General features: G+C 59.1%; 2 protein-coding genes across 6 annotated transcripts; both read right to left on the bottom strand.

Annotated features, from left to right (window-relative positions):
- Nucleotides 1-10: 10 nt before the first annotated feature.
- RPS6KB2 (ribosomal protein S6 kinase B2) lies at nt 11-6,278 on the bottom strand. Its single transcript, XM_006175983.3, is given in 16 exon segments — nt 11-455; nt 581-693; nt 795-902; nt 997-1,074; nt 1,218-1,280; nt 2,017-2,061; nt 2,063-2,125; nt 2,239-2,329; nt 2,414-2,504; nt 2,633-2,733; nt 2,839-2,896; nt 3,948-4,095; nt 4,625-4,693; nt 4,966-5,086; nt 5,183-5,223; nt 5,581-6,278. Coding segments are annotated over 16 exon segments (1,458 nt in total). The 5' UTR covers nt 5,659-6,278; the 3' UTR covers nt 11-265.
- A 133-nt stretch (nt 6,279-6,411) lies between these two features.
- CARNS1 (carnosine synthase 1) lies at nt 6,412-15,303 on the bottom strand. Of its 5 annotated transcripts, XM_032489973.1 has the most exons (10): nt 15,213-15,303; nt 14,759-14,777; nt 13,224-13,497; nt 12,343-12,432; nt 11,607-12,094; nt 11,201-11,375; nt 11,025-11,110; nt 10,095-10,326; nt 9,711-9,991; nt 6,412-9,132 (listed from the first exon to the last, which is right to left on the bottom strand). In XM_032489973.1, the coding sequence occupies exons 2-10, from the start codon at nt 14,759-14,761 to the stop codon at nt 7,837-7,839; spliced, it is 2,925 nt and encodes a 974-aa protein (XP_032345864.1). In that variant the 5' UTR covers nt 14,762-14,777; nt 15,213-15,303; the 3' UTR covers nt 6,412-7,836. The 5 variants fall into 5 exon arrangements, with proteins under 5 accessions (XP_032345864.1, XP_032345861.1, XP_032345862.1 ...); XM_032489970.1 differs by having other exon boundaries at nt 13,224-14,777; nt 15,213-15,275; XM_032489971.1 differs by having other exon boundaries at nt 6,412-9,063; nt 13,224-14,777; nt 15,213-15,275.
- Nucleotides 15,304-18,245: the final 2,942 nt, after the last annotated feature.

The raw sequence follows: 18,245 nt of genomic DNA, 5'->3' as shown, positions 1-18,245 counted from the left end.
GCCAGGTCAGTGCCATGATTCAATACTTTAATTCTCCAAGGGCACAGCTCAACTGCGAGAGGCCAGGTAGGTGGCCCCTCGACCAGCAGCCCTTCATGATCATGATTCAGGGGCACAGCCACCCTCCCCAGAGACACACATTCCCACACACACTCACTCCTGTACCCCCAGCCCCAGCCCCAGGTCTCTGAACTGGCCTAGGGGCCCACTGCCCTCACGGCTTAGAGGGAGGGGTCTTCCTGGAGGCCTTCGCCCACCCGTCCTCCTAGCGCCCAGGGCGCCCACGGCCCCTCTTGGACTTCTTGGTCCCTGAGGGGGGTCGGATGGGGAGAGGGGCAGTGCTCGAGGGTGGCGGTGGTGGGGGCGCTGGCAGGAGAGGAGGTAGAGGAGGCTCCATGGGTTCTGGTGGGCCAGGGCTGGGCCGGAATCCCTCAAAGGGCGAAAACTTCAGGGGGCTGCAGGGGAAACCAAGGCAGAGTCAGTGCCTACTGGCATGGGGTCGGGAGGGCCGACTCCCTGCCTGGTGCTCAGGCTGTGAGGTCAAGTGCCCCTGCCGCTGGAGTCCCCTGCCCTGCGGTACCTGATGGGGGTCCGGGGGCTGCTGTTGAGGCGCCTGGGGGAGCGCAGCTTGGGCTGGAAGGAGAAGCCCTCTTTGATGCTGTCCAGCACGGAGGGTGCCACGTACGTGAAGCCCTGGAGGGGCAGAGGCAGGGCCGGGCGAGGCTCAAGGTCCATTGCTCCTTGGCCACAATCCCTGCCCGTGACCCTATAACCCTCAGGGCCCCGGACCTCACCAGGAAGGCCTGGTTGGCACTCTCACTGAGTGCCGTGTCGTCTGGACTGTCCACTGGTGTCTGCCTTGTGAAGTGGGAGTCAAACTGGCTCACGTCTTCCTCTGACTGCTGTGGTCACCCCGGCGGTGGGGGGAGAGGTCAAGGGTGTCCAAGGCAGGGGCCTCCACGCACCCACCCCAGGGCCAGTGGGACCTCCACTCACCAGACAGGGCCGGAAAGGGGGGTCCATGCGGCGGGCCAGGAGGTCGTCCCAATTAATGTGCCGGAAGAAGGGGTGCCGCTGTGGGTGGAGTGCCCCCAAACTTGACAACATTTCACCTTCCTTGGCTCCCTCAGAAACTCCCTGTGCCCTAAGGCCCCACTCCCTGCACAGGGCACCCCTCAGGGCTCAGCCCTGCCCTCTATTGGTGGCCCCAGACCCACCTGCACCTCAGCAGCGTCTCCTGGGCCACCCCCAATCCGTTGGCTGGGATTCCGCTTCAGAAACTGCAGGACAAGGGCAGAGGGTAAGGGTCTGCGGGAGAGGTATAATCGAGTGTTCCCGAATGGCCTCAAGGGAGTGATGAAAGGTGAGACAAGGGTTGGGGATTGGGGGGTTTGCTCTGGAGTGTGGTCTCCACCTACAGACACCGTTAGGACCTCCCAGATTTGGTCCAGTGGCCCTTCTCTGTGAAGCTTTTGCAAAGGTTGCTGGCACGACTCCAGGGCACTTCAGTGGTGCTCCACCTCGAAATCTGGGCGGGGCGCCTACCCACCCACTTTCATCCCCAGTGATTGCCTTTTTGGTGACAGTGACTAGTTTGTCATGCACATTTCACCAATTAAGACTCAGACTAGGGACCTGTCTGGGGTTGGCAGCTGGTCTGCATCAGAGCTGTCATCTTGGACACCAGAGCCAGTGCTCCTTATCCAATGGCAGAGTCTACAGGTAGGGGTGGACCTGCAACTGGCCCAGGGAGACTCAGGAGCCCATGCAGGGCCTGTCAGGGGCAGGAGGAAGCCCACATTTTTGGGGTTTTTTGTTTTTGTTTTTGAGTAAAGGTAGATTTATTTAAAGAAATACATACTGTATAGAGTGTAGGCTGTTTCAGAAGGCAAGAGAAAGGCCACAGGATGTGGGGGTTGAGTGCTCAGGTTAAAGTAAAAGTAGATACACACCACATAGACAGAGTGCGGGCCGTCTCTGTAGATGAGGGAGTGAGAGAGGCGGCCAGGAGCCCACCTTTTTGACGAGGTCCCGGGCATCCGGGGTGAGGTAGGGGGGCAGCAGCCAGCTTCCCTTTGATGATCTTGTCCATGGTCTTCTTCCGGTTCTCTGCAGTGAAGGGTGGCTGGAGAAGGCAGAGGGTGAGGAGCCTTGTGGGCCTCCCACCGGGCCCTGCCCTGCCCCAGGAGGGGGCCCTCCTCCTGCCCCCACTCCCGCCCCCGAGGAGGCTGGACTTGCCGATCCAGTGAGCATGTCGTACATCAGGGCGCCCAAGCTCCACCAGTCCACCGCCCGGTTGTGGCCACTGCGCACCAGAATCTCAGGGGCCCTGGGGGCCGAGTGGAACAGTCTGTCAGGCCAAGTCTTGCCTGGCTGTTCTCCCGACCGCCGGGCCCTACCGTCTACTGCTTACATGTACTCGATGGTGCCACAGAAGGTGTGGGTGACGGCGCCCTCGTGAATCGACTCCTTGCACAGTCCAAAGTCGGTCAGTTTGATGTGGCCTGAAGACAAAGTTACAGGGGTAGGACAGGGCCCCAGCCCACCCCACAGGGCTCACAGGGCTCCCTGGCCCTCCCAGCGGGTCCTGACCCCGGACTCGCAGCTGCGAGTGCGGCGGACGTGTGCGCACCCTGGCTGTTGAGCATGATGTTCTCAGGCTTGAGGTCCCGGTAGATGATGCCTTGGGAGTGGAGATGGCCCAGGGCCAGTGTGATCTCTGACAGGTAGAAACTGCAGAGACAGGACAGGATGAAGGCCAGGGGCGGGGTAGAGCCAGGCCCTGTCGGGGAGGGATCCCTGGACCCCCTCAGGAGAGAGGCAGGAGGTAACACTCACCAGGCCGTGTCTTCCAGGAAGATGCCCTCTCGCTCCAGATGTGTGAAGAGCTCACCACCTGTGACACAAACACGTCAGCAGCTGCATGCTGGGACCAAGCTCTTCTGCTCACTGAGTCTTGGTTTCTTCTCGGGGAGAGTAGGGCTCACAATTCCCACCCTACCTGCCTCAAAGAGCTGCCGTGGGGATTCAATTCAATTCAGCAAACATCTACCGATGCCTACGCGGTGCCTGGCCCTGTGTTGGGTGAAGCTGGGGACACAGAGATGAAGAGACCCAGCCACTGCCCTCAGGACGCTCAGTCTACTGGGAGACAGACACGCACGCAGCTGCTCTGATATGCCAGAGGCAACAGTTTCGAGAGCTTAACCCGAAATCCCTCAGGGGAGACAGGGAGACACAGCAAAGTGAGGGGAGAGGGAAAGTCTGTAGTAGCGGTGAGAATTTAAGAGGATGCTGAGATGGAACACAGGGGATGAAGCTCACAGGGGCTCACTGGTACAGATGGGCTCAGGGGGCAGCAAGCAGACCCGGGCCACTTTGGTGAGCAGGGGACACCAGGCCATGAAGGCCAGACTCAATCTGAGGAGTTACAGGGAACCATGGTATTCTGAGCAAGAGTGCTGGGGACAATCCTGTGCTCTCAGAAGATAACCCTGGAAGTTAGTGAAGGAGACACTAGGGAGAGGGTGAGCTGGAGGTCTCAAGTCCAGTTAAGAAACAACTGTGACTCCTCCCCCGCCCCCGAGAGAGCAGAGAGAATGGAGAATGCTGCAGAGAATGAACCACCTGGATCTGGGACCTGACTGGTTGCAGGGCACACAGGAGAGAGGACCAGGACGTGAAGAGGGAGTGGAAATGGACAAAACAACCCTCTGGACTTCTATACAAACTCCCACCATTCCCACCCACCCCCAACACAGGGGAGAGACACAAGAGGCACTGGACAGATGTTTGCTGAATCAATGAATGAATGAATGGACCAATGGATGGATGGAGTGGGGACCACCTGTCTATTCTACACACCACATCTCTCCCAGCTTCCCCCAGTGCTCCCTGTGCTGGTTCCTTGGCCTTGCCTACACCCCTGGTTGGGCCCACACTCATACCACTGAGGCACTCAAGGATGAGGTAGAGTTTGCCGCCAGTTTGGAAGGCATAGGCCAGTTCCACAATGAAGGGATGCTTCACTGACTCTAGAATGTTCCGCTCAGCCCGTGTATGTGCCGTGTCCTTGGCGTTGCACACAATCTTGGCCTGGAGAGGCAGGAATCGGTTAGAAGGTGGGCACCCAGGGCTCCTTTAGCCCCTCCAGCCACCACCCTTCTGCCATCCTCTCTAACCCCACTGTACTTCTCCATAATTCTGCTGCTATCAGCAATCATCCTTTCCAGGGACTGGTTCTTCCTAGTAGCACAGTGTGTCTCAACCACGGCACTAACGACATTTGGGGCAGATAATTCTTTGTTGTGGGGGGCCGTCTTTTGCACTGTAGGGGATTTAACAGAATCCCTGGCTTCTACTCACTGGATGCCAGGAGCCTCCCCTCTCTAGCCACGACTCGAAAATGTACACAGACATTGCCACATGTCCCCTAGGAGGCAATACTGTCCACGGTTGGGAATTACTGCAAAACAACAATATCACAACCGACGATAAACAAGCAAATGCCCACGACAGTGACCACCTCCTCCAGCACGCTCACCGCTGTCTTCCCAAAGCCTGGTGTTGTGCATCGGGAAAGGCAACCACTCAGTGAGGCTCTGTTGGCTGAACAATGACTCACCTTCCTTAAGACTTTCATGGCATATATTTTGCCCAGATTGGTGCCCTGCACCTTTCGCACCTGGAACACCTGTAGGGCAGGGGAGACGGGATCAACCTCCCTTTCCATATCCTATCTTCAAAAAGCCCCACCCTCAAGCTCTGGCACAGGGATCCAGAGGCCTAGGCCCACCCAAGGGTGGGCTATAAAGATTTCAAGTCTGAGAGGATTTACTCTTCCCTCCTTTATGTTTTTATCTCTGAGTTCTATCAGAGGCTCTACTGATTTACAAGTCTAATTTGTTTTGAGACCCTTTGCTGTAGCAAGAACTAAGGCTGTGAGAAAGGAGGGAGGGCCGGTACCTTGCCGTAGCCCCCCTTCCCTAGCACACGCAGCAGCTCAAAGCAGTGGGGTCCAATGCGCTCAGGGCCCGGGTTCACACTGGTTTCAGTCAACTCCACCTCCTCATAGTGTCCCACTGGCCTGTGGGCACAAGAAGTTAATGGGAGCAAGCTTCAGTATTCTTCAGGTCCCCTTCCCCAGCCCATTCCCTCCTCCCTCAACACAACCCTCACTCACTCCAGGCCAGCTGCCCTCAACTCGGCAAGGGGGCACACGTCCTGTGAGAAACCGAGGGGTAAGAGCCAAGGGAGGTTCCAGGATACCTCCCCCGCCACCCCCTAAGGCTGGACAGCTCAGCCCAGGAGGAGGGGATCAGCAATGGGAGCTGGCAGGAGATGGGCCAGGACTTGGGAGGAGAGGCGAGAGCGGGAAAGGGAGACTCAGGGGAAGGGCTGGGGGCCTGCAAGGCAGGTCAGGGTGAGGGTGGGGTCAGAGCTTAATAGTGGCGGGGATCTCAGACAGATCCGGGCCTGCAGGAGCGGAGCCCACTCCAGGTTGGGGGAGCCCGGGAGATCCCACCGCCCGGGTAAAGGGATCGACTCCGGGATCGAGCCGCGCCCAGGCGAAATACTCACCGCGGAGCTTAACTCTGGCTCGCCCTCGCCCTCGCTGCCTTCCTCAGTCTCCAGGTCCAGGTCAAACACCGCCGCCATAGCGGCGCCGGCCCCGCGGGCCACTCGGCCGGTACCCGGCCGCGATCTGACTGACAGGCAGGGGCTGGGGCTTATACGTCATCACTCCGCGACGGCCGCCTCGCGCACCGATGACGCAAGAGGTTGTCCCTCCCTCGAGCCAGCCGCTTAGCGGGCGAGGAGAAAAGATGGCGTCTATCGCAATGCATCTCGGGAATGGTAGTCCCAGAGTGCAGGGGTACTAAGTAAGGCCTTTCACACTCTTCCGCGGGCCCTTCAATCTTTCCAGCACAGCTTCACCGGGGCGGCACCGGACAAGGGAGGCCTGGAAGGCGTCTATCTTGGTTCTGGGAAGAGTTTGGGTGGGGCAGAGTCAGAAGTGCATGCATGTGTGAGTGTAAATGCAGTTCCCAGCAGCCGTGCCCTGTCAGGCTCTCTGAGTGGCGAGAGGCAGATGGCGTATATTCCTCCGTTCGCCCCCGAAAGGGAGCCGACTGCTGCATTGTGATCTCCCTAACGTGCCTCTCGGCTCCAGGACCCTGCAAATCAGAGCCTCTACTGCTCCATACTCTGCTCAATGCTGAGTTTTGTTGCCGGATTCCTTACTGAAAGGGTTTGGGTCTCATTGATCCACCAGGTAAATATGAGTTTGTGCTGGAGTTTGCCTGTTGCCAATTTAAGCACATTTAGTCGTGATTCGGTTACCTGGTACAGAATAGGTGCTTCATAAAACTTTACTACAATATTGAATGAATGAACACACCAGACTTTGTCTGTGAGTTTAGATTTGGACATGTATTCTTGTTGGATGGGGTTCTGAGGGGGTGAATTGGGCCAGACCAGGCCTTGGATGAATTCTGATCATTGGAAGCTGTCTGGATGTGCATTCCAGTTGGACAGGGAAGGCTAGGTATGAACTCAAATGGACAGAATTCAGGGGTCCCCAGGCTGGAGAAAGGCTATCTGGTTGGGTGTGGCCCTCTGGTTGTAATCTCACCCTTGGGAAACTCAGGTCTGGGTCCTGGTGTAGGTGCCCCTGGCAGGCCTCCCACAGGTCAGCTCAGAGGCCTGGCCAGTGTGGCGGTTTATCCTTAGCTCCAGAGGCTACAGGTATCCCCTAACTACCTTTCCCTCCCCCTTCCTCATCCCCTCCTCTAGCTGACCCTGAGAAGTGCTGTCCGAGTCGCAAGAACCTATCCCAGACTCTGGACAGTTCACTAGTCCACAAGCCTTTATTTGGAGAGGGATGCTTGTGGCGCTGTCCACAGCTCCTGTGCTGCACAGAGGCAAGAGTTCTTAAAGCAGCCTCCCCTGAATGAGGAAGTGTAGCCTGTGCTAGTTAGGTGTGCCTGAGGCCAAGCACCAAAGCTTGGTGAAGGTGCATGGTGCATTGGGGGGAGGGGGGAGGTTCACACATCTCAGGGCCACGTGTGAGGGCAAGGAGGTGAGTTGGGCCTAGAAGCTGAGTGGGCACGTACAAGTTAGTAAAAGCAGAAACCTGGACCTTGCATCTTGTCCCCTGACCCTTCAACCACTGTGCTATGACATGGAGGCAGTGGTTTTTCCTCTCTGAGCCTGTTTCTTTTTTTGTAGAATGGGGCAATAGTGTCTGCCTGGAGGGGAGATGGTTACTGCTGACCCCAGTCACCTGCTTCTACTGCTCATGCCAAATGAGGCAGGTGGGGCAATGTCAGAAGTTGTCACCAGGCATTCTAGGCCTGTCCTAAAATTTGTTAAATGAGGGCATGAGGAGAACAAAGGGTTCTTGGGATGTGTTCAAGGCCAGCGGCCAGCCAGGTTCTCTCCTGCAGACAGCAGGAAGAGAGACAGACCTGGAGGGGTGGGGAAGATGGACTGGGTTTAGGCCCACTCCCAGCAACCTGGGGGCAGGGTGTGTGTATGTGCAGCTGTTGTTGCTTCTCCATGGGTAGAGTCCTGGGACAGCTGTGGGCTGGACTGGGGCTTTGGGGAGGGCAAGAAGGCCTAACAGCCTCCCAGATACGTTCTTCTGTGCTCCTCAAGCCCAGGAGACCTTGGTGTCAAAATGGCCCTGCCACTCTGGAAGAGACCTGGGGCCTTGGAGTGGACCTGACCAGGGTTGGGGCAGGGCTTTGGCAAGAGATGCTGGGAGAGCACCAGGGAGCAGAGGGCACTGCAGTGCCCCTTCCAGCACTTTGCCCCTGCCCTCCGGCCCCAGCACTATTTGAAGTGGGACAGGAAGTAGGCAATGGGGTAGTGGGGCCCATCAATGCCGAGGCCCTGGCAGAGGCCCAGCAGGCGGAGACGGGCCTCGGCCGGGCTGGGCCCAGCACAAGCCACGCTGCAGTAGGGTTCCTCATATTCGCCAGGCACCAGGGCCTCCTCCAGTAGATTGAGGCGCAGCAGGCCCTGGTCGTGAAGAGCCTGCAGGGTCTCGCGGCTGGTGGTGGAACTCAGGACCTGCAGGTGCTGGGACACCAGGCACATGACGCCCACCAGGTGACCACGGGCGCGTGGGTGGGCAGGCAAGGCGGGCCGCAGGCCACAGGCCACCATAGCAGCAGCCAGCAGGAGGTCCACACCATAAAGCTCCAGGATCCAGTCTCGTAGGTAGAAGCCGCCCATGCGGGGGTTGATCTCGATGAGCCGCGGCCCAGCCCCAGTCAGCTTGAGCTCCACATTGAAGACACCATCCAGCAGCCCGCAGCCCAGGCAACAGCGGAAAGCTGCCTGCACCAGCTGCGCCTCCTGCTCTGGTGCCAGCCCAGTGGGCATACACGCGGCCGTCTCAGTGAAGCCAGGCAGCCGTGTGGGGCCATTGTCAGACACGAAGGCAGCCAGCAGTCGCCCACCAAACAACACCAGATCCACATCGTGTTCAGTGCCCTCAATGAACTCCATTAGCAGCATGGCATTGCCCCAGCCCAGCCCAATGCCGGGATGGTCGGCCTCGCCCTGCAGGTCACGGGCGATCCGGGAAAAGTGCTCGTGGCACTGTGGCGCATCCTCCACTAGCCGTACACCTACAGCGCCTGCCCCAAACTCCAACTTCATGACACCTGGCAGGGGTACCTGGCGGACAGCCTTGTCCACGTCAGCCTCACTCTCCAGTGGACAGCAGGGCACAGCATAGAGGGAGGGCGCGGGCCAGGGTGGGCCATGGCGGCACAACAGGTGCAGCTGGGTGCGGCTCTTCTGCTTGGCCAGGCGCATGGCGGCCGGCGGGCTGCAGGGCAGACCCAGCTCCTGGCAGAGCAAGGCTGTGAGCACCAGGCAGTCATCCCAGTAGGAAAAGCAGCCATCTAGCTGCAGGCCACGTGCCCGCACCAGCTCCGCCAACAACCGTGCATTCTCCTCATCCCTCTGGTGCTCTGTTACATCAAAGTGGATGAAGGTCTGCACCAGCTGGGACGCAAAGTGGTTGGGGTCCGACTCCACCAGGTGCAGCTGCAGAAACCACAGGACGGCAACACACTGAGATGAGCTTTTGCTGGGCGCTGGGCCATAGGATGGGACCTAGAACATAGTCCTGGCCCTCAGGGGAGACAGGCTCACCAATGCTAGGTGCTCCAAAAATATTTGTTGGTGATTATATGGAAGGTACAGAGGTGGGACACTTAATCCAGCCTAAAGGGGAGGGAAGGCAACCTAGAGGAGGCAGTGTCCAAGCTGGAAACTGGATAAGAGTCGGCCAGAGGAAAGACGGCTTCAGGAGAGAGAGGTTGTGAGCAAGGTGGGAGGGGGCTCGAGTGCAGAAGGGAGGGGTGACAGAGTGCAGAAGGGTGGTGGACTCTTTCCCATAGGCAGGCTCAGTCTGGTCAAGACTTGTAGGGGAACCTCAAGGGTTAGGGCTTGGGACTGGTGGTCTGGTGTCCCGGAGGCTTTTCACACCTGGCGGGAAGAGAATTCACCTAGAGGCCAAAAACAGTTGAGACTGCCCACCTCGGCGGGGCCTATCGCCCAGCCAGCCCACGCCTGAGCTCTAGGCCTCCTGCTAGAATGCCCGGCGCAGTCCCCGCCCCAAGGTCAACACCGCCCCGGGCCCGCCCCCGGGGCCCTCCTCCACCAAGGCCTGGACTTCGAGCCCCGCCCACCTTGAGCCCGTAGTCGCGCGCCGCCTCCCACACGAACTTCTTGCTAACGCCGCCGGCGCCGAGCAGCAGCAGCTGTTTTCCCTCCATGAGGTAGCGCGCCGAGCGCCTCAGCATTGTCTCCACCAGCGGCGCGGCCGCCGCCTCCTCGGCCACCAGCCCCGGGCGCGGTGCGGCCCACAGCCCCTCGAGCGCGCCGCACGCCTCCAGACATAGGCCTCCGTTCAGCTCCAGGGCCACGGGGGTCAGCGCGCGGCCAGCCACCGTCAGGACAAAGTCCACCCCTGGGCCGGGCACGGGGCGCGGGCTCAGTGCGAGCCGCCCTCGGGCCTCCGGCCCCCGCCCCGTGCCCCACCCCCGTCCCAGTCCCCGGCGTCCCGCACTCACCGAGGAAGTCAGTGCGGGCTTGGCGCCCGCCGCGCTGCTCAGCGCTCAGGCCAGCCTCCAGGGCCAGCACGGCGGCTAGCGCAGCCTCGGCCGCCGCCTTCACGCGCCGCCGCACATCCGTCACCTGCGAGGCCTCACCCAGGCTGCACTGGGCTAGCGCCACTTCCAGCGTACGTGGCAAGGAGTTCTGGTGCCGCAGAGGCCGGTCCCCACGGCCCACTCCGCATACCACCTGGGCAGGGTGTGGCTCAGGGGGCTTGTCCAAGAAGAGTCCTCTCGGGACTACCCCCGGCCCCCAACACACCTTCCCCTCTGCCACGATCCAGGCCACACCCCTCAATGGACATTCAAGAAGTCCTGTCCTCCAGTGCGACTTACTGCGTAAACTACTCATCTGGTCTCTAGACCACTAGGGGGATTCTAGCCAAGCTTCCAGGCCCAGCTGGGGTCTCTGCTCCCTAAGGTCTCCAAGCATGCTTGCTTCTAGTTCCTGCAGCCCTGGGGGCCTGTGCCACCCTGGTGGGCCCCAGCCCTAGAGCTCCTTCTCTCTCTGCTTGGCACAGAGATATGTCCCCAGGAAGGGAACCCAAGCCTCCCTGACCTCCCAACTTGGAGGGCCCTCCTACAGGGCTCCAGGCACTGGAGGTTTATCAAGGACCTTGGGTCAGCCTCTTCTTGGGCAAGAGCTCCCTAGAAAGAGAATTCAGCCCTGGGTCCTTGTACTCAGCGCAGGATACCAGGTAGGGCTCCTGATGTGGGGGGGGTACAGGGTTGGAGAGGAGGGAGAGTGTCAGACTCAGTTCTCCTGGAGGCAACAAAATGCCCACAAAGATTTTGTCCTCTCTCTGCCCTGGGGCCCCCCCATCAGCCCAGTGGAGCTGGGCTGGGGTGTGGCAGTAGGATCATGACCTGAACCTGAGCCATGCTCACCTTGCTCAGCAAGGGCCTGTCACCCTGTGTCCGACACACCACAGCACAGATACGCAGAGCCAGCTCAGGGCCAGGTGGGGGACTACCTGGGGAAAGACAGTGAGGCCTGAGCCCAGCACTGAGTAGCCAGAAGGCCAGGCCAAGCTCCACCCTTGGCCAGCCCAGGTGGCTCTCACCTGGGAAAGGGAGTCGGGCAGGTGGGCACACAGCCTCAACCAGGACACTCTCCTCCTCCTCCAGTTTCTCCAGCAGTGCCAGCACTGTGTCCACCACTGGGTCCAGCTCTGTTCGTGGGTACAGACGCAAAGCCTGCCGTCCCCGCCAGCGCCAGCCACTGAGCTTCACGGCTACCTGCAACAGGGAGGGGAAGGGGGCATCCTCACCATCCCATGTACCTGCAAGATGGGACACACATACCATAGGAGCTCATGAACAAACTGAGGTAAGGCAGGGGACTGCTACAGAGAGATGGGGCAGTGGCAGGGCTCAAAGCTGGGGACACTTTCCCAGCAGGACTTGGTAACCATCCATGGCTCCCATCCTGCTGGCATCTGTACAGCCTCAGGGGCAGTAGCCTGTTACCTGCAGGGCATCACCCAGGGCCTCGGAGTGCAGGAAGGCCCCTACTTCCTCCTTCACCAGTGTCTCCTGGCCCTCTTTGCCATTCAGCTCCACCAGCCGTAGTCCCGGGCTGGCATCCCCTCCCCGCAGCAGTGCTGGTGGCTTGTAGGTGAAAGCCAGGGTAGCTGGCACGGCCACGTCACCCTGCTGAGCCAGCAATCGCCTTGTCAGCAGCCGGTCCTCCAGCAGCCGGGCCAGCTCAGCCGAGGCTCCTGTGGGGCAGGTCAGGTCGCGGGCGAGCTCAGCTGCCTCTCGACCAGGGCCAGGCCCCAGCCCCAGGCCCGCCAGGAAGTAGGTGGCCCGGCGCGGGGGGACAAAGTCATCCAGGAATGTCAGGCCCCCCGGGTGGAAGCTCACAGCCTTGGAGACCAGCAGGGCTGCCTCACCGGGCTGCCCTGGTGCTGGCACCTTTGTCAGCCAAGCAGGGGACAGGCAAAGGAGCATGTTTCCTGTGGGCAGAGGGAGGAGGGTTGCTGGCCAGGGAAGGCTTAATGCCCCATGCCCTCCACCTCCAGCCTGGGCCCCTGGGTCGTAGTGGGCAGCTGCTGCCAGAACCCACCCCCACTCAAAGCAGGGCAGCTGGTGTGGTGGAATGCAGGCAGTTGCCAGGGTTGGCGGGTATTTTGGGATGTGGCCGGGCCAGGGCAGGACTGCCCTTTCTGTAGGAGGGGGTGGGGGAACTTGGGAACACACTCACCCGGGCTCTGGACCCCACCCTCCAGCAGCACGGACAGAAAGGTGCAGGGGGATCCCAGAATGCACAAGGTCACCTCCGCCCCAGGGCAGCCTCAGGGAAGAGAACATTGCCAAGCTCACCAGGAGCTCCCCTTGCTGTCTTTCTGCCCACTTTTCCCCACTCCCCTAGGCCTGCTCATACCCTTGGACCCCCAGATCCTTCCTGGGTATGGGATGAAAAGAGAAAGGGGACAGAGGAGGCTGGGGAGGGAGGGGGAAGCTGTCTGCCCACCCCTGCCCCGAGAGGCTGGCTCCTTTCTCTCTGTGGCTGGTCCAGAAGGCATGAAGGCTGGGTGACTGGAGACCTGGGTTCTAGCCTGAGCTCTGCCACTGACTTTCTGTGTGACCCTTGGTCCCTGTGCACCCTGTGCAGTGGGGAGAGGAGTCTCTGCACCTCAGTTTCCCCATCTGTAGAAGGGGGCAAAGTCTGAGATGGTCATGTATTCTAGCTGTAAACCTTCCGTCCACACAAAATCTTCTGTGGCTGCCTGGTACATAAAACAGATAAAACAAGGGAGGAGTTTTGGATCCCAACTGCTAGCTGGCTCCACAGCAGCTCCCAAGATATTTCTGTAGAAGCTTTGGCTCCACAGAACATGGATTGCAAATCCCAGGGCTGGATCTTCTGGGGGTGGGAGGGGAGCCTTGATATCTGAGTTTACTGGTGCCAGATGCCCTTTGAAATGCCTGCCTGCCTGAGGTTGACTGGCCTTGCCTCCCTGGCTTCAGATTGAGCCAGAGCCTGGGGGAAGGGGCTGACTTTGACAGAGCTGGAAAGAAGGCTGGGCTGAGGGTGCCTCCCTCCTCCCCAGGGATGCCCCCCTCCACGGAGCCCTTGGGCACCTGTGCGGGGCACCTGGCTGCGGTCCTGAGTCTCCGGAAGGCCAGCTTGCTGCAGACAGCTCTGCAGGAGGCTGTAGTAGTAGACAGTCCAGGCCCGGGCCTCTGCTCCCTCAGGGGAGCCCTTGCAGTCCAGGCCCACTTCATGGCTCCAGGAACCAGGGAAGAAGCCTGGGGGTGGCAGGCCAGAGCCCCCGCCCCATGGGCCCTCCTCCTCCTCCAGGTCCTTGGAGCCCAGGGGGCAATCCCACTCGGGACCCAGTGGGTCCAGGGAGAGCTGAGGGGGGCAGAAGTGGTGGGTCTTGGGCAGGGTGAGCAAGAGGCACATTAAGTCACCCAAGGGTATAAGCCCCCTACTGTCCTGTCCTTGGGTGGACACTGTCCTCGGAACCAAAGAGGATGGGGCTGGATTGGAGGATGAAGGCTGGACACCAGGGACATGTAGATGGAAGTGCTTTGTAAACGGTATGTGTGGTGCCCCCGGGGGTGGGGGCAGAAAGCAGTGCACTGCTGGCTGGACCATTGCACCCCCCACATCCCACACCCAGGTCCATCCCAGCTTGGTTCACAGGGGCAGAGGTTTTGTCTGTTTTGCTTATTGAGGCAGCCCCAGCACCTAAAACAGTGCCTGGCACACCGTAGCTACTCAGTGTTTGATGACTGAAGAATAAATAAGCAAATGAACCAAGCAATCAGTTGGGCTGCTCACTTCTCTCTGGCCTCAGTGACCCATCTACCATCATGGAGTTCTGCTGAGACCTAAATATGTAGGTGAATCTGTTCCATCATCATCCCCAAGCAGGCCCGAGGATGTTCTGAGTCATGAAAATGCTTTCTTTGGATGAAATCTTATACCCTGCCCCTTTCTGAGGCTGGCTGACTCCCAAATGAGGCTGCACAGAGGCTCAGTGTGAACACAGGCGGGGACACGGGTGGGCCTGTCCTCCGGGGGACAGGCTTGGCCTCCTTGGACAAGTCACGAGGTTTCTTTGAGCCTTGTGGGTGCCTGGGGCCTGTTATGTCCGCCCCCATGGTGCTGATGAGGCTTGGACCTAGGGAATCACCTCAGTCATTGGGAGACAGCATACTGCAGGCGGCCGGGAGAGCAGAGGTCTGGGCCTCTGACTTGGACTTGAACCCCAGTTTGGCCAGTGCCAAATTCTGAGCTTCAGTGCCCTCTCTTAGAAGTTGAGTTCCCTGAGAGCCCAGACTGGGTTCACTGCTATGTCCTCAAACTTAGACTACGGCAAGGCGCACGGTAATATAAATATTGCAGAATGAATGAATGCCGAAAGGGACCAAGAGTGCCTGCCTCCCAGGGCTGGTGGGGGAGAGATGGAGGGCCTGGCACACAGCCCCTGCTTGTCCCATGGCACACAGAGTGGGAAGTCAAGGCGTATGTGTGCAGCTGGTCATGGGTTGGAGCTGTCTGCCAGGCAGTCCCAGGGCTAGGCTTTTACGGCCAGGTGCTGCCCTCTGGGCCCTCCCTCTGCTTAGGGGCTTGGGCTTTTTGTCCGGAGGGGCCAGAGAAGACTCACCATCTTACAGGTGGAGAGGCTGAGAGGAAGAGAGACAAAAGATGGAGTCAGGGCAGCAGGGTCTCTACCTCAGCACCCTGCCCCTAAGACGTTGGGAGCTGAGAGGTGGCCGCGACAGTGCTTCTCTCCTGTCCCAGACAGGAGGTGTCCAAGGCTACCCCACCCCCACCCCAAGGAAGCAGAGGTTTTCGGAAGCCCAGACCCCATGGGACCCACACCCCGATCTCACACATCCTAAGTTGCGCTGGGCAGTGCTGAGGGTCCTGGCACTCAGCCCTTCCAGAGGGGGGCGCGCTGGGTCCCCGCCTGTGTGTGCGCGTGGTGGGGTGGGCATTGCAGGTAGTGTCGCGGGTCCCGCTGAGGGGCGCGGGCGCTTAAAGTCCCTGTCCCGGCGGCCCCTGCCCCGCAGTCCCCTCCCTGGCTCTCCCCGGGGCGCAGGCAGCAGCCGGGGTACCTGGCGGGCGGCAGCGGCTTGGCGGGGCTCGGTGGGGCTCGGCGCGCGGCGCGGACCCGGCGGAACACGGTGGCGGCGGCACAGCGCCGGGTCGAGGCGGCGCCGCTTTATATAGAAGCGCCCGGGGCATGCCCAGTGCCGGGCGGGGGCGGCGCGGGGCGGAGGGGCCACTGCCTGTCCGCCAGGGGACCTGCCCCGCCCCTCCCGCCAAAACCTCCGCCACTCATCCCGAACCTGGGGTCCTGGGGCTGGCGGCCCGACACGGCCAGAGGTAGGGCGCCGTAGGGGCCAGGGAGAGAGAGACAGGGGACCTTTAGAGACACACGAAGTCAAACAGAAGACCAGAGATCCTCAGAGAAGGTCACAGACCTAGGGCCGTGGGAAAGACAAGACAGGACAGAGGGTAGGGGAAAGAGAGACCCATAATGGAAAAGAGATGGAAGAGGGGGGAGGGGAGAGCTGGAGCCGGCAGAGACTGGTACCCGGGCTTGCCATTGGGGGTGGGGTGGCCAGGAGAGTGGCTGGGGCACAGTCTGGAGCTCTGCCCTTGGATGGAGTCCTGAGCTCCCCAGCACACACTGCAGCGGCTGTCCGCCCACTAGCCCTTTGCCCTATGGCGGGGAGCTCTCCCAGAAAGGCACCTTGGGCAGGCAAACCTGTAGGTCTGTGGGTGGTCCCCTCCTCACCTCTTCTGGCCCCTACAAGAGTAGTGACCACTGGGTAAGACACCCCCCCAAGAGCAGTCCCAGTTCCTTGAAATACCCCCTGCCCTGCAGGGAGCCAAGAGGGAAGGGGGTGGTCAGGCTGGGAGTTCCAGTGGGAAAAGAAGTGGGGTGTCTGCAGTATCTGCCCTGCCCATCAACACCCAGGTCAGCTGGACACCCACAGTTACACCCACAATCTCTCCAAGACATACATCCTTATCCCCAGGTGCACCCACTCAAATATGCAGACCTCAAGAGGTCTGGCTCACAACCACAAATTCACCCCAAGAAACACACCCAGAGACTCACATCCTCTCCTCAAGTATGTCCCACTAGGGAGGTTCCAATCCGAGCTCCAGGTTTGGGACCTGGGCACCTCTCCTTACTGGTCTGAACCTCACTTTCCTCCTGCCTAAGATGGGGCTACTTATCATCTTGACTGTGTTGAGGATTATCACAACATCCTGCACCCAGCACATTTAGGCTATTGTTAGAATTCTTCTACCTCATCCCCACAAACTCAGGCTTTCTTTCCAGAGACCCCTTGGCCATTTCCCAGAGCCTCCTGGGCTGGGGGAGGGTACTGATAGCCCCACAGCACTTGTGCAGGCAAAGGTGGCTGCTTTGGGCCTTTTCAAAAACTGTATACAGAGCAGCCTGTGAGGAACCACTCCTGTCTACCAGTGAAGTTACTCAGAGGGGAGAAGTGAATTATTCAGGGCCCCCCAGCCCAGCCCGCATTCCCCACACAGCTTTCCAGGGCTGCTCTGGGCTCCCCAGCTCCAGATCCACGTGACCCCCCTCCCTGTGGCCAGCCCAGGCTCCTGGAATGAGGCAAATCCACCCTAGAAGATTCATTGCATAATTGCTTGGGTAACCTGAGCTCCAGGGCCATCCCACAGGAGGGCGCAGGGTTGGGGCATGGATGTCGTGAAAGAGCATGAGTTTTGACACTTAACAAGTGTTAAAAACCAAAATTCAACTGAGTAGATTTTAAAGATCTTATTGGGTTTATTCAATGAGTTATGAATTGGGCAGCATCCAATCCAGCAGCTAGAAAGGAGCTCCAAGGAGCTGTGCAAAATGAAAGACTTTTATAGCCAGAATGGAGCAGACACAAAGGACTTATGTGAAAAAGAGGGTTGGTTACTGCAAGGTCGCTTTTCTTTAGGGGATGGCAGATGATCCCACTAGTGCTGGTCAGGCCATTCCTGATTGACTGGTTCAAGATACTATTCCCAGGAGATCTGAAATTGTAATTAAGTCTTGGTTTGGTGATGTGGGGCTTAGCATAAGTGACTCCATTTTGGGCCTGTTGTCTTGTTTTTAACCCAAGCAATGCAGCATCTATGGACTCAGTTTTCTCATCCTCAAATGGGGGTTATAATGCATACTTTAGCTCAGGCTTGGATGGGCAGGGTGTGCCTGGAAGAAAGTAAGCACTTGGTAGCCATGTCAGCAAGCATTTCTTGACTTGTCCCTGGTACCTGCAGAGGGCTTCAGTGAGATACACTTACCCCTGTGAGGTAACAGTTATGAGTCTCTACCTTTTACAAATGAGGAAATCAAGGCTCAGAGAGGTGATGTGATTTGCTCAAGGCCACACAGCTGATGAGAGGCAGGGTTGGGGTCTTTGTGTGCGTACGTGCATGGAGAGCAGCGTTGTTCTGTGCTCACTCCCAGACCGCCCTGGCTGGGCACTGGCTGTGATGACACCAGCTGCCCAGCTCAAATGAACAATAATTATCGTAATAATGAGACTGGTAGAGCGCTCTTGGGGCCAGGGTAGGAACTACTATTATCCTATTATCTGTAGGAGAAGATTGAGGTTCAGAGTGAGAGACCCTTTCCCATTCAGAGACTTTACAGGGAGTCCAAGCCTAGCCTCTGGCTAGTGTTGGGGGTGAGTGGCTGTCAGGATGCAGACCATGCCCTCCAAACCAAGGGGGGTCCATTTACCCTTCCACTTCTTTGCTTTCCCCCTACACCTATCCCCTAAGCTGAGCCAGGCCGATGGACATCGCAGGGTGCCATCCCAGCTTTGGTCCCTGTAGGCTGATTACTCTCAGGTTCATGCCTTGCCTTCTCTGAGCCCCTTTTCAGGCAGGTTTGTGGGGAGCTGGGGCTGCTAGGTTCACTGAGTATGGTTGTGCAGGTTGCTCACTGCACAAAGGTACCCAGCTGAGTGGTCATGTCATGTCCCTTCTGCTATGCATATGGCTGGAGGGGGGCATCTTTTCCCAACTAGTGCACAGGTGCCTTAGGGGCTAGCTCAGCCCTGTCTGTGGGAACAGAGAGAGTTAAAAAGTTTGCACAAGGAAGGAGCTGA

The sequence above is a fragment of the Camelus ferus genome, chromosome 10 (assembly GCF_009834535.1).
Source record: "Camelus ferus isolate YT-003-E chromosome 10, BCGSAC_Cfer_1.0, whole genome shotgun sequence".
Taxonomy (NCBI): domain Eukaryota; kingdom Metazoa; phylum Chordata; class Mammalia; order Artiodactyla; family Camelidae; genus Camelus; species Camelus ferus.
This window is presented reverse-complemented; position numbering and strand designations above follow the sequence as displayed.

Excerpts from the sequence above, each read along its gene's own strand:
- CARNS1 (XM_032489970.1), bottom strand. The coding sequence starts at position 13,743 with ATGGTCCAGCCAGCAGTGCACTGCTTTCTGCCCCCACCCCCGGGGGCA. Across the intron at positions 12,433-13,223 it reads CAGCCAGGTGCCCCGCACAG|GCTGCCCTGGGGCGGAGGTG; the intron begins GTGCCCAAGGGC and ends CTCTTCCCTGAG. Across the intron at positions 9,992-10,094 it reads AGCCCGCACTGACTTCCTCG|GGGTGGACTTTGTCCTGACG; the intron begins GTGAGTGCGGGA and ends TGCCCGGCCCAG.